The sequence below is a fragment of the Jatropha curcas genome, chromosome 9 (assembly GCF_041381405.1).
Source record: "Jatropha curcas cultivar XTBG-Jc1 chromosome 9, XTBG_Jcur_1.0, whole genome shotgun sequence".
In the NCBI taxonomy this organism is placed as follows: domain Eukaryota; kingdom Viridiplantae; phylum Streptophyta; class Magnoliopsida; order Malpighiales; family Euphorbiaceae; genus Jatropha; species Jatropha curcas.
In genome coordinates, this window is record NC_143159.1 from 1,355,211 (window position 1) to 1,369,898 (window position 14,688).

The 14,688-nt window shown below is 33.0% G+C and overlaps 2 protein-coding genes and 1 pseudogene across 2 annotated transcripts; all 3 read left to right on the forward strand.

Annotated features, from left to right (window-relative positions):
- The first annotated feature begins 4,242 nt into the window (after positions 1–4,242).
- LOC105635375 (cytochrome P450 83B1) lies at positions 4,243–6,191 on the forward strand. Its single transcript, XM_012218456.4, has 2 exons — positions 4,243–5,190; positions 5,429–6,191. The coding sequence occupies exons 1-2, from the start codon at positions 4,288–4,290 to the stop codon at positions 6,035–6,037; spliced, it is 1,512 nt and encodes a 503-aa protein (XP_012073846.1). The 5' UTR covers positions 4,243–4,287; the 3' UTR covers positions 6,038–6,191.
- Positions 6,192–7,763: 1,572 nt separating this feature from the next.
- Positions 7,764–8,947, forward strand: LOC105635417 (cytochrome P450 83B1 pseudogene; annotated as a pseudogene).
- Positions 8,948–11,050: 2,103 nt separating this feature from the next.
- On the forward strand, positions 11,051–13,097 carry LOC105635419 (cytochrome P450 83B1). The gene is made up of 2 exons (XM_012218499.4): positions 11,051–12,259; positions 12,332–13,097. The coding sequence occupies exons 1-2, from the start codon at positions 11,369–11,371 to the stop codon at positions 12,941–12,943; spliced, it is 1,503 nt and encodes a 500-aa protein (XP_012073889.1). The 5' UTR covers positions 11,051–11,368; the 3' UTR covers positions 12,944–13,097.
- The last annotated feature ends 1,591 nt before the right edge of the window (positions 13,098–14,688 follow it).

The window sequence follows — 14,688 nt, forward strand, 5'->3', positions numbered from 1 at the left end:
AAAACAGTAAGGACAAAGTACAACATAAATACATACACGATCTCCCTGTCACTTCTTTTTAAGCTAATGAATCAAGCAAATACGATTCGCCAGATTAACAACGATGTTCTCGATATACTGGTGGTACCAAGACGGCGAAGGTGGGACCGGGACCCTAACAGGGCTTTATCTAACGGCCTGTTAAAGAGGTAACGGAGGTTGTCTGAGTCTGAGATTATTGTCTAAACAACCGAAACAATTAATAATTAATACATGTGCCCTATCCTACCTGGATTACTCCGTTTCCTGTCTGTGAATTTACTGCCATTAAATTAAATTAAAGGAAAGTTTCTAATCATGGATGATTAATTATCCTCTTAGCAAATATAAATTCGAGCCATTATAGGATCAAAACCGGTGACCGAACCTATTGACAACTCTTTTGTCTGATTTTGCCACGTGGATAAGTAGCTGTAAGACACGTAGATGCACATGGAAGGCTCCGCACACCACACTGTATTTGTTGGATGCCAAGAATCTGTCACTGTGGGACCCCTCGATCAAATGATGCTTTCTGCTCTTTTTTTTTTTTTTCTAATTCTTTTCAGTTACTACATTAGACAAGAAGGGTATTGAACCCAATCAATTAATCAAGGATTAATATCTTAATCAATAATCATTAACTTATTAAGTCCCACCTAGCATAGTCCAAACAAGGATTGAGGAAATGATAAAAAGTTCTAATGCAGTATCATTTCTTTTTCCAGAAAACCAACTGATTAAAATGAATCTTTTAGCTAATCCTATCTATTTTGTTGTGCATAATTTAAACTGATAAACTAAATGATTTATAGCTAACATGTCATTGTTGAATATCTTCCTGAACGTAGACAAGCCAATTAACAATTAATCACAACATTTTTGCTTCTAGATATTTGGAACATGTGTGTATAAGATACTAGGTCAGACCCATCAATCTATTGCCTATGTAGTTCTTATTATTATTGAATGAATATTTAAATGGGTTAGGACTAAATGTTGCAATAACCGGTCGGTCCATTGAGAAATAAAATACTTTCAACAGATATTTACTCTATTATTATGAAGATTTACATGTGCTAATTTAATGATGAATTCCAGTATAATAATAAATGCGGTATTAATTACCAAATTAATGTTGGATATTTAAGTCGCAAATCAAATTCCTAAACAAGGTTTATTCTGCAATATTAAGCATGTCAAAAGTATAATTGAGTTGTGCCTAATAAAGAAAATAATAATAGGTCCTTTTTAATAGGATAAGTTGCTTGGTCTTCCATCATTACAGATTATATAACTATCAATCACACCTACCAACAACTTATTGGGCATTATTTTAGAAGCAGAACAACGTTTTCAGTTTAAATCATAAGTCTGTAGTTAGTAGGATAAATTAGAAAGGTAATTAAAGCAAAGAGCGATGATTTTATATTATTTGAGCAATCAAACTGGCAAATTTAGGTACAACGGCACATGACTGCTCACCACTCTCACACTTTTCTTCCCAAGGTGGAGCCCCCACATCACATGGGGTAATTTATAAGAAGAAACCCTAATGATGATGGCGAGATAAGATGTTCCTTTCACAAAATTTCTCACTATCTATTACTTGCAATATATATAAATATATGCAGAGTCTACAAGACAATGAGATCCAACAAGTTTGGCCTATCCCATGCAGCTATACATATATATTATTAGACAAATACAACTATTGAATACACATTATCAAGAGTCTTATCTGAATGTCATTTTGATTTCAGTGTGAAAACGTGCTATAGAAAAATGGCAAACAAAAGTAAATTTCAGAGAATAAAAATTTAAGCTTGACCCATGACATGAGCATGTCTGTTGTGAGGCTACACCCCACCTCTAAACATGCATCGTGGGATATGGACATGAAAATTGTAAATAATGGGTGTACGAAGAAGGGGTCCAATTAGGTTGCAATTGCATTTGCATGGGGCTGTCAAGCACTGGGCTAAATTAGCTAGGTTCAATCTCATTCAAAGAAGCAAGTTGGGAGTGACATCAGCAGATGCTTCCCCACAGCTCTTCAATCTCCACTTTAGAAGCGAGTTAGACCGTATGAGTGAGAATTGTCCCTACGTAATTTTTCATGATGCAAAATATCGTGTCCATAACTTAATTAAACCCCAGCAATAGAATATTTGATTATTGCATGCACAATAGAGGCATGAGACTTGTCTCTCAAATGGGGGAAAATAATATATTTTCTTTTACGTATGCTTCTACATTTGGATAGGATTTGTATCTTTTTTTTGTTAGAATGACTTACTTATTTCCCATGTACAGACCAATCTAAAAACCCACAACATGAATTGGATGTCTCTTGTGAAATAGAATATAATATTTTGGACTCTTGTATTTTGCTTCTTTATGACTATTAAATTTGGATTATCCACTGTCATATAAGCACTAAAGGGGCTTTCTCCCACATTTTATGCTTCCACTGATCCACTCATTGCATGATTTACCTCCATTTACAAGTTATTGTGAAAGCATATATATATATTTCATTCATCATGTGAAAAGATGCAAGTTGCTGAATAGTTATTGGTTTCCAACTTCTATGCACTCCCAGAATCTACACTTTCTAGAGGCCTGCAAAACTTAACAATGACTTTGTCTATTTTAAGGTTCATTTTTGAAGCATATGGGCTAGTACTAAATGTTACAGTCATAGTGTAGCATGGGTGTAGAAAGAATGGATCCAATGAGGTTGAAATGGGAACGGTAGGTTTGAGCTTGGCCCATGAGCATGTTTCTTTTGGGCCTACACTCCCCCCCCCCTAAACATGTGCCATGGGATATATGGATAAAAATTGTTATAATGGGTTTGGGTGTATGAAAAACGCGTCCAATTAGGTTACAATGTGCATTTGCATGGGATATTGGGATTTGCATTTTTTTCAATGATTTACCCGTTGCATGGGTTAATCCATACCTCAAATCAATCAAAAATAAATATTTAATTATAACAAGAGTATATTTGATGTGAAAACAAAAGATATAGGACCAATATTTTTTAAAAAATTTTTTATAAATTATCTCGGTATTGAGTGATCTCATATACCAGATGTAGGTAAGTCTTATTTTTTTTTTTGTTTTCGTTTCTTTTGTTTTGATTTTCATTGATCCATATCAAAAATTTTTCGGCATTTATCTAAAATGTTATAAGTTCAATTATGTGAAAATCAAAGTAACTAAACTAAATTGCTTATAATATGTTGTGTATTAAATCAAAATACTGACAAAAATTATAAAATCAAATATACATATATATATACACGTTACGTTAGAAAACATTTATTAATTCGCATAATACATAGATTTTTACATCCTTGCTAACTACTTCAAAAAATTCTGCAGACATTTCTCATCTCCTATTTCAAATTTCAATTGTTTAATTTCTTCACCTATTGCATTTTTTAACTTTCATTTTTTAATTATATTTTAAAGAAAATATTATTTTATCTATTTTTCTTTCCTCAATTAGTAAGTGGTTCCGTAAGCAATGAGGTAAGTGTTTCTCAATGAACAAAAATGATGGATGGACGAAGCAGGTGGCGAATTCTCTGTTTGCATGGATGGTGGGTGTGGATGGATGACTCCTTCACTTTGTTTGTTCTTCAACTTTATGTAATTATTTATTTTATTTATGAGTTTTTATTATTATTTCTTTTAATTATTATTAATGTCGTTATCTTTTTTGTCTTTTTAGATTTTCATTTTTCTGTGACCTAAAACTGCTTCCCTGTGGTGGCGTGCGGTGAATTAATATAGATAAAGATTAATTAATTTCTCTCTTAAAAAATATAGTAAAAGATTGAAAATATGGTATCTGATTGAGAAAATGTAATGAGGATGTTAATTAAATAAAGCAACACTGAAAGTTCTTGCCGGCCATAAGGGTGATGAAACAGCCTCAACTTTTGCAATTTTTGCATATGAGCCAAAATTAAATTAAATTTATAATAATTAAACTGCTTAAAATTTTAACTAAGATTATAATCTAATAGAATACACATTATTTTTATAATTTATTAATAAAATATCAAGACTGTATTCGATTAGCGGTGCAAACCTGATCGATGATGATAACAGCAAAGTTTGTTACATGTCCTTTCAAAAAAAAGAAAGCAAAGTTGAAATTCACTATCTTCTGTAGTTTTGCCTGCAAAAATAACAGTGAAGAAGCTTTCTATATAATGAAAGACCTCTTTCTGATTAAATCATAATTTGAAAATGGCTTTGTTCATCTTCTTTGCATTAGCTCTTCCAATCTTTCTCTTGTTTCTTCTCCAGAAGCACAAAACTAATAAGAATAATCTTCTTCATTTGCCACCTGGTCCTCGAGGCCTTCCCTTAATAGGCAACTTACATCAATTTGATAACTCAGCTCCTCATCGTTATCTATGGCAACTCTCGCAAAAATATGGACCTTTATTGTCTTTACGTCTAGGTTTCTTGCCAGTTTTAGTAGTTTCTTCAGCAAATATGGCTAAAGAAATATTGAAAACCCATGATCTTATATTTTGTAGCAGACCTTCCTTTCGTGGCCAGCAAAAATTATCTTATGATGGTTTAGACTTAGCTTTTGCACCTTATAATACTTACTGGAGAGAGATGAGAAAAATATGTATAGTTCATCTCTTCAACTCTAATAGATCGCAAAGTTTCTATCCCATTAGGGAATCTGAGGTTTCCCATATGATTGATAAGATCTCAAAACTGGCTGCTGCTTCTAAACCTATAAATTTATCTGAAGCCATGATGTGTCTTACAAGTACTATAATCTGTAGGGTTGCTTTTGGGAAGAGATACGAGGAAGAAGTGGGAAATAGTAATACTGAAGGGAGCAGATTTCAGGAGTTGCTTAAAGAAACTCAAGCTTTGTTTACAAGTTTTTTTGTTTCAGACTATTTTCCTTTCTTGGGTTTTATTGATAAATTCACTAGATTAATTCATCGCCTAGAAAAGAACTTCAGGGAATTTGATATTTTCTATCAACAAATAATCCAAGAACACCTCGATCCAAATAGATTAAAGCCTGAGCAAGAAGACATACTTGATGTCTTGCTTCAAATCTGGAAGGATCGTTCTTCCAAAACTGATCTAACCTTGGATCATATCAAAGCTTTGCTCATGGTAAAGTATCATATTTATACTATATGTCTCCATTTTCAATCCAAAATTTAGTTTGTTTTCTTTATTTCTTCACGTTCTGTCTTAACTGAATTTCAAACTCACAACCTAACTATAGTTTTAAAAGATAAATCTCATTAATAATAATAATAACAAAAGTATCTGATTATGTCTCATTAATAGATTCCTTGTGTGATTCCATGTACTAAAAATGTTGTCTTCATATGTTCTTGTTGGACAGAACGTATTTGTGGGCGGAACAGACACTAGTGCAGCTACTGTAGTTTGGGCCATGACTTTCCTAATGAAGAATCCTCTAGCAATGAAGAAAGCTCAGGAAGAAGTAAGGAGCGTTGTTGGAAATAAAGGTTTTGTTAACGAAGAAGATACTCAACACCTGTCTTACATGAAAGCTGTTATTAAAGAGACAATGAGATTGCAACCGACAGTTCCTTTGTTAATCGCAAGAGAATCATCTCAATACTGCTGTTTAGACGGACACGATATACCTGCTAAAACTGCAGTTTATGTGAATGCATGGGCTATTGGAAGAGATCCTGAAGTCTGGGAAAACCCAGAAGAGTTTTGTCCTGAGAGATTTGTGGGTAACTCCATTGATTTAAAAGGGCAAGATTACGAGCTAATACCTTTTGGAGCTGGAAGAAGAATTTGTCCTGGAATGTTTATGGGACTAGCAAATGTAGAGCTTTCTCTTGCTAATTTACTCTACAAATTCGACTGGGAAATGCCTGTTGGGATGAAGAAAGAAGACTTAGACATGGAAGCACAGCCAGGTATTACCATGCACAAGAGAAATGCTCTTTCTCTAATGGCTAGAAAATATGTATGATACGTGGTTAAGGACACGTAAATAGATAAATAATTAGTTTCGGAATTGGGCTTGAGATAAAGGAAACTAACTGGTGATATTAGCGGAGGCCCAAAAAATGTTTCTCTAAAAATTAAAACTTGACGGTTTAAATGGGCTGGGTGGCCTTTTTGCATTGCATTTTGTATGACATTAATTATTTTAGTATAAAAACCCATAAAATATTGTAAACCGTACTATGGAGTTCTAGCGTATATTTAACATTTTATGAGTCAATTAAAATAACATTATAAAATTTATAGGTAAATATAAACAGTAATACCCACCACGATATCTCAAATTATAAACTAAAATAAAAATTAAACTGCATGAATTAAAAATTGAGCGTTCCTGCCTACGGACTATGACTCAATTGGTAACACAAACTGGACATGTGAAAAGAGTTTTTGAATTCGATTCCTACTGGACATAGATTCACAGAGTCGAATTACGTGGTTATTAGTAATGGGGAGTCCGGACACTGGTAATTTTTATATATGTATAATAATTTTTGTTAATCCTTCCTTCCTTAAGTTGATTATATTTAATGACAAAAAAATTTTACTGTAAATTGGTTTAAGTCATAAGTGAAAAGAGCGTAAAATGCATGGATCATGTAAAAATATATTAGATTTGCATAAATTTGATTTATAATCTATTTATAGGCTAAATTAATTAAAAAAAACTTTTTTTTTTTCGTGTATAGTTAAAAATATATTTAATTTTATTCACATGATTAATAGGTCAACCCATGAAATGAGTATAAACAACTGAATCCAAGAAAGAAATATCAAGTTGTCACCGTTCACCACACATATCTCACGTTTGGTCAGCAATTTGTTTGGTGTCACCTACCATTATAATCATGTGCCGACTAAAAATATTCAAAAAAGTTACTCACAGTAACTACGGTGAGTAACTTTATGATATCGGGAGCTGAAATAACCGTTATGATGTAGAAAGAAATAGTAAATGGCAGTAACTACGTATAATTTACCATTCGGTATGAGATCTAACCCAAATAATTAGGCGGTCAAAAAATAATTTTACTTAATTATAAAAGTAGAAACTAAAACTAAAATATATTTTTGTCAAAATTTCTCACACGGATAATTATTTTTTTTGTTTTTTGATTTAGGGGCCATAATCCTGCTTAACACCCTTAATATTATACAATATTAATTGAATAATTAATATTTCTACAAAAAGAGAATAAATAATAACATGTTAGAAAAGATGTGGGGAATAAGAGTTATCGAGTTCGAATCATCTCGGTTATAAAATTTTAAAAAGAGCTTATTAGACCTCTTATATATAAAAAAATAATATTTTAATAAAAAACAATATTAATAAATTTTATAGTATTTTTTTGAAATAAATTATAGTGTATTTTTTCATATTAAATATGAGTTTTTACGTAATTGTAATATATTTTTTAAAATTACTTGTCCGGTTCATTACTATGTTTATGAACCAAACTAATTATAGTAAAAATTCTTTAAAAAATGTTTCGATTTTATCATTATTTTACAATGTATGGTCAAAAATATCTTCATTTTAATAAAAAATTTTATTCTCGTTGATTTGATTCATTAACGTGAACCCTCTTTTAAGTAAAATTTTTCATATATTTTTGCAGTGGAGACTTTTCCTCCCTTGCCTTCAGATGACGCAAATTACAAGGAAGAAATTTATGATTGGATCTTAAATGAACATAATTGACAAAAGGAATATACTGGCATGGTCCTAACAGCCTGTCATTCGAATCAATGATAGATAACTGATTGGCCGCATGCATGAATTGGCCGCATGCATGAAGTAACCCAACCATTGTTGTTACTTCTGCCAAACTGGCTCAAGACATTATGAAAACCTATGATCTTAACTTCTGCAGCAGACCTCCATTGATTGGTAGTCACATACTTTCTTACAATGGCTTAGACGTGGTTTTTCCACCTTATAATGATTACTGGAGGGAGATGAGAAAAATTGGTGTTGTTCATCTCTTTAATTCAAATCGATCAGCCACCTTCCGTCCTATCAGATAAGATGAGGTTTCACGCTTGGTGAATAGCGTCTCTAAATCTGCAGCTGTCAATAAACCTTTCGACTTATCTGGGGCAATGCTTGCACTTGCAAATAATATAGCTTTAAGAGCTGCTACTGGCAAGAGTTGTAATGTTGGAGATAGGCTAGCATGCCTACTCCACCAAACCTCAAGCCATGTTTGCTGGATTCTTTTTCTCAGATTATTTTCCTTATGTTGGAAAGATTGTGGATAGTGTTACTGGATTACTCCCTCGTCTCAGTAAGAACTTCACTGAATTTGACTATGAGAACTTAGTGGAAGTTTTACTTAAGCTTTTTAAAGAGAACACGTATAAGATTCAGCTCACGTAAAAACAAATCTTATGGTATATATATCTATACCCCAAATGACTGCAACTCATATTTAATAATCTATCTGGAATCTAAATATATATATAATTTTTTCTGTTATCTCGTTGCAGAACCTGTTTGTTGCTGGCACAGACACAACCACCTCGTCTGTGGTATGGGCCATGTGCTTGCTGATGAAGAATCCAGAAAAAATGAGAAAAGCTCAAGAAGAAATCAGAAGTTTGATTGGAAAGAACGGATTTGTTAATGAAGAAGAAATTCAGAAATAGCCATATTTCAAGGCAGTAGTGAGAGAGACAATGAGATTGGATCCCATCAGTTCCAATGCTCGTCCCGAGAGAAACAATTGATGACTGCAAAGTAGAAGGTTACGATAGACCAGCAAAAAGTTTAGTATATGTAAACATTGATTTTGATGACGTGCACCCTGGAATTACTGTTCACAAGAAGCACCATCTGGTTTTAATGGCTAAGGACTTCGTGCAGGCTTAAATATTCAATTAAGTATATGGGTAGCCATGAATTTAGTTTCTTAATATTAATATATCATCCTCTTCCTTAAAAAATTATGTAATATGTAGTCTGTTTTTTCTAAACTTAAAAATCTCTGAATTTGCATCTAAAAATTCATTCAAGTTCTTCGAGGCAATTTCATTTGATGTAAAAAAAAAAAAAAATGCAATTATTATACTATTTAAAAATAAAATATTACATACAAATATTATAAATTATCCCTTGAATTATTTGCATTCAGTATTTAAGCCAACCCACCAAAAATGTTGCTGTCTAAATCCTTCGATGAAACAACCAAGATAAAATACCTACTCTTATTATATATATATATATATATGCCCATGCAAACTTGTCCAAAGTTTTTCTCAGCGACGACCATTTTGATGATTGCATGTACAATGCAGAGAAGATGGGATTGGACTTGTAAGAAATAAAATAGAAAAGGATAAAAATGTAATTTTATAAAACATAAATTCCTGTGCCCCTCCGAGCGAGTCAATTTTATGGACAGGCAATTCATTTTACAGGCTTTTCTTATAACGGTGGCCCCTAATTACCCGCTGAAATGAGCGGATTCAAGCTGCCTGTCGGTGCTCTTACCAAAAAAACACAAACACATGCCATATGGTGGTTCAAAATAATACAAGACCAATTTTTCAAAATGGTGTTTAAAAAAAATTACCTAAATCGTATAGTCTTCAAAATATTTACGTATATGGTATTTCAAAATTAGGTAAAATGTTTATGTATAGCATTCTCTGCACATCTTCGTCAAATTACGAATCATGTTACACAAAACATCAACCTTGTTTAGTATCTGATACATTAGTGAGAAAATTTACTAAATAAATTTACTGTTACATTATCACCGTTAACAAAAATTACCTAAATGATGTAATCTTGAAAATATTTACGTGTTGTGTGTTGTGTGTATACATACGAGAGAAATTTTCTCACAACCCTTTTTGTTTTTATCTTTTCAACTGTAGGGTTTATGTCCTTAAAATTAGAGGATGATAAATATCTAATCAAGAGATAAGATCGTTGGATACTCCTGTGAATTATCTTACGGCTCATAGTGATTGCGTAAAGTAGAATTTTGGGTACAAAAATAAATTAATTATTAACATTAATTGAAGTGATATAATGATCTTATTTTCATATAATTGTTTAAAACGAGTGCTTGTGTCAACGGACACTGAGGTTCACTTCAAGTCTTTGGCACGCTATAATGTTGTGAGTCTGATTGTTATAATATTTCGAGGGAAAAGTATAAGTTGATATCTGAATTAATAATGAGAATCGTAAATTTTAAAAATTAAATATAAAATCTTTAAATTATGATTTCATTAATATTTTGTTAAAATTACTTTAAAATTCTAAGATTCATACTTCAAGTCTACATTGGTTGGCTACATGTTTTTCATGGTTTATATTAATCTTTGGATGGCTAAGGAAATTCAATATTGGTTGGCTTTATATGTTGGTAAGCTAACTTGGATTAGGATGGCACATTATCAATGGAAGGAAGATTTGAAGTTTGTTCACATGGTGATACACCTCTATATAAGGCAATCTTGCTTGGAGCAAATTCATCACATTCAACCAAGTGAAATTCATCCAAGAGAGCAATCCTCCAAGAGAATTTGTCTATACTATTCACTCTTTTCATATACCTCCTCTTCATATATATACACACTCCTGCTATATTCATTGAGTGTAGTGAGGTGTTATCTTGTATATATTTTTGTGTGGGTGTAAAATCATTTGTATCTCCTCCATATTTTTCGCAGTGCATTTACTCCTCTCTCGCCCCGTGGTTTTTTCCCTCTACATTGGAGGGTTTTTACGTAAATTTTGTGTCTCTTCCATTTATTATTATACTTCTTATTTTATCATTAACTACCGAAATTAAATATTTAAAATATTTATCCATTACCACGCTAAATTCTACAACATATTTCTATCTTTTTGTTCAAGGTATATAGTTTTTTCTAACAGTTATGTAAGGTGAAAAAATAAATTGGTCATTAAATTATAATTTTATTAAAAATTATATAATTTTTTTAACAGTTATTTAAGGTGAAAAAATAAATTGGCCATTAAATTATTATTTTATTGAAAATTGTTTCAAGAAAAAGCTTAATAAACCTTAACAGCTAAAACTAGATCAATAGGTCTCCCCATACACCCAATTTATGAAGCTAAAATCGGGTCATTAAATTATAGTAAACTAACTATGAAGCTAATTTATGATTCTAATAACACTGTGATCTCTCCGTCTTAGATGGAATGATTAAAATACCAAATTCAATGATTGGGTTTTTCAAACATTGGTTTGCTACATTTATATTCACCCCATGCATGCATCTCATATAGTCGATTCTGAGTTCATAGATCATGGCAGCCTTACACATTAGCCTTCTAGTTCTAGTTATACTTTTCCCCCTCTTCCTACTGTTTCTTGTCAAGAAACAAACGACGCGAGGTCTCCCTCCTGGCCCTAAGGGCCTTCCCTTAATAGGAAATTTACTCCAGCTTGATAATTCCAACCTTCCGAAACATCTATGGCTACTTTCCAAACAATATGGTCCCCTTATGTTCTTAAGACTAGGGTCAAAGCCAACCCTTATAGTTTCCTCTGCAAAAATGGCAAGAGAGGTATTGAAAACCCAAGATCTTGATTTTTGTAGCAGACCGCTTTTGGCTGGTCTTCAAAAATTATCCTACAATGGTTTAGATTTGGCTTTTGCACCTTACGATGATTATTGGAGAGAAATGAAAAAAATATGTGTCATTTATCTTTTAAACTCCAACAGAGTCCAATCTTTCCGTCCTATTAGAGAAGATGAAGTTTCGCGTATGCTTCGAAACATATCGAGTTTAGCCAATGATTCTAAACCTGTCAACTTGACTGAACAAATGATGGCTCTTACAAGTGCTGCAATATGCAGAGTTGCCTTCGGTAAGAGATATGAGGAAGGAGGAAGCCAAGCAAATAGGTTTCATCAGCTGCTCAATGAAACTCAGGCCTTGTTTGTTGGCTTCTTCTTTTCTGATTATTTTCCCTATTTCGGTTGGGTTGTTGATAAACTCTCTGGAATGGTTTCTCGCCTTGAAAAGAATTTCAGTGAATTTGATATTTTCTACCAACAGCTCATTGATGAACACCTGGATCCAAACAGAGAAAAGCCCGAGTATGAGAACATCCTAGATGTTTTACTTCAGATTTGGAATGATCGTTCTTTTAAAGTTCAACTAAGCTTCGATCACATCAAAGCAATTCTTATGGTAATTTTTTTTTTCTTTTTCTTATTGTTGGTCTACCATAATTGTATCTCACTTTCATATACTCGCATGTAGAACGTATTTGTTGCTGGAACAGACACAAGTGCAGCTACTGTGATTTGGGCCATGGGCTTTCTAATGAGAAATCCAGAAGCAATGAGAAAAGCTCAGAAAGAAATTAGAAACACAATTGGAGAAAAAGGATTTGTAAACGAAGATGACGTTCAACAAATGCCTTACCTTAAAGCTGTGGTGAAAGAGACAATGAGACTACAACCAACTGTGCCATTATTAGTCCCCAGAGAAACTGTTCAGGATTGCACTTTAGGCGGGTTCCACATACCTGCCAAAAGCTTAGTTCATGTAAATGCATGGGCAATTGGAAGAGACCCTGAAGTTTGGGAGAAGCCATTAGAGTTCTATCCCGATAGATTCTTGAACAGTAATGTTGACATGAAAGGACAAGATTATGAGCTTATTCCATTTGGCGGCGGCCGGAGAATTTGTCCAGGTATATTTATGGGAATAGCTAATGTGGAGCTTTCACTTGCTAATCTTCTGTACAAATTTGACTGGGAAATGCCAGCTGGGATGAAAAGGGAAGACATAGATATCGATGATGTGCTGCCTGGTATTGCCGTGCGCAAGAGAGATCATCTCTTGCTGGTGGCCAAGATATATATCTGATGTTCATCATCTTATAGTGCAGTTTTTGTACCTGAAATCAACTGTAGGATTCCTTTCGAATTTTCTAATTTGTAATAACTGGTGAGGCCAGTCGCAATTTCTTCGACTTGTTTCTATTTTTATGAAAAAAATAATTAAATGTTGTTTCATCAATAAATTTTGTCCACTTTAGCTATCTACATAAATATTAATAAAACATTTATGCTTTATGATTTAAGGAGATTACGTCTCCTAATTTAATTATAGAAGAAAAAAAAATAGATATTAAATAAAAGAAATAAGAAATTAACTATACTTAAAAAAGAAGAGAGAGAGAGAGAGAGAGAGAGAGAGAGAGTTTATAATCTAAGACAAATGCAAAAAGAAAGTCAGACGGAGAAAATGCATAGATAGCAGCATAAAATTTCTTTAGCCTTTCGTGTAAGAGCGGGGAAAAGAAATAAAAGTTAATTGAAATTTACAGCAAATTTCATAAGACCACCAAAGGTGGTAAAGAAAAGAAAGGAGAGTGTGCATTAATTTTTGTGCTTATACTCCTAATTAAATTACTTATTTATCCCTATATACTTTTTATATTTTTAATATATACCTTATTAATTTTTCCGTCCTATATCTCTTGCTTCCCACTCATTGAATCGGCCCAATTTCTTGCCCACTTTTTCAACCGGCCCAATTGCTTGCCCACCTATCTCGTAAGGAGACGAGCTAAAATAAATTAATAGTTCGTTCATCGCCATTAATCGTATCTTCGATAACAAACACCGCCGTGCGCGGTTGGCTCTGAGAGAAACCATCACCAGATAGCTTCTACGAGAATTCAAATAAGTCATTATATGAGAAACATGATGGAGATGATGTTGAAGCATTAACTGTTACATAGTTGAAGCTAACGCACTCCAATTGTGATGGGAGAATTTATTGTGATTCGCTGCTTCTGAGACTCATCGAGAAAAGAAAAATTAAGCTGATGCCTTTTAAGGCTAAGAGGAGAAGAGAGTAGACTGGCATATATAATTGCCAGAGAAAGCAGCATGAGATGAACAAACTTAAACCCTAGTTTTGTAGTACATTTCAATTTGGTACTAAAATGTATGTTATCTTGAATTTAAATATGAAATGTAGAGCCTTGTTTAGGGAGATTACTGATACAGGAAAATCATGCCATCTTTATTATCTCTCTTCTGTGAATTGCTCTTTATGGGGTGACTGAAAAGTGAAAAGGATATGGGCAGCCCATAGCTTGACGCAGATGGTTTTCAAAATCCAACGATTCCAAATTACTTTTCAGTTGCATTCCCTAAAGCATGTTTGACTGACCACTAACCCATAATCCCAAATTAGTTGGATAAAATGACATACAAGTGAAATTAAATATTTTATTTTATTGTTAAAACCTCGTATAAAATTTATGAGTGAGTATTTGTTAACAAGCTATACGGGCCTATTTCACGTGCTGCGGCTCATTAGCATGGTACTGGGCCATCGCATTATTGGGCCTCTCTGATTTCTATCCCCTCTATTTACAAAAACAAAATGATATAAAGTCCCAGTTCAACTACGAGACAATGCAGAATAAAAATTCTAACCAAGACGAAATCTTTCCCGGCAAGACATGGATCTACGGACTTGGGATACATAATTGCCAGGGATGCCCCTTTCCTAACCTCAAACATCCTAGTAATCTCAACAAACACCAATATTTAACAAAATTGATCGAGCACTAAAAAGAAATTACAATAGAAATA

Bases quoted from the DNA above. Each gene is read 5' to 3' on its own strand.
- LOC105635375 (XM_012218456.4), top strand. From the start codon at position 4,288: ATGGCTTTGTTCATCTTCTTTGCATTAGCTCTTCCAATCTTTCTCTTG. The intron at 5,191-5,428 runs GTAAAGTATCAT...CTTGTTGGACAG, and splicing joins ATATCAAAGCTTTGCTCATG to AACGTATTTGTGGGCGGAAC.
- LOC105635419 (XM_012218499.4), top strand. From the start codon at position 11,369: ATGGCAGCCTTACACATTAGCCTTCTAGTTCTAGTTATACTTTTCCCC. The intron at 12,260-12,331 runs GTAATTTTTTTT...ACTCGCATGTAG, and splicing joins ACATCAAAGCAATTCTTATG to AACGTATTTGTTGCTGGAAC.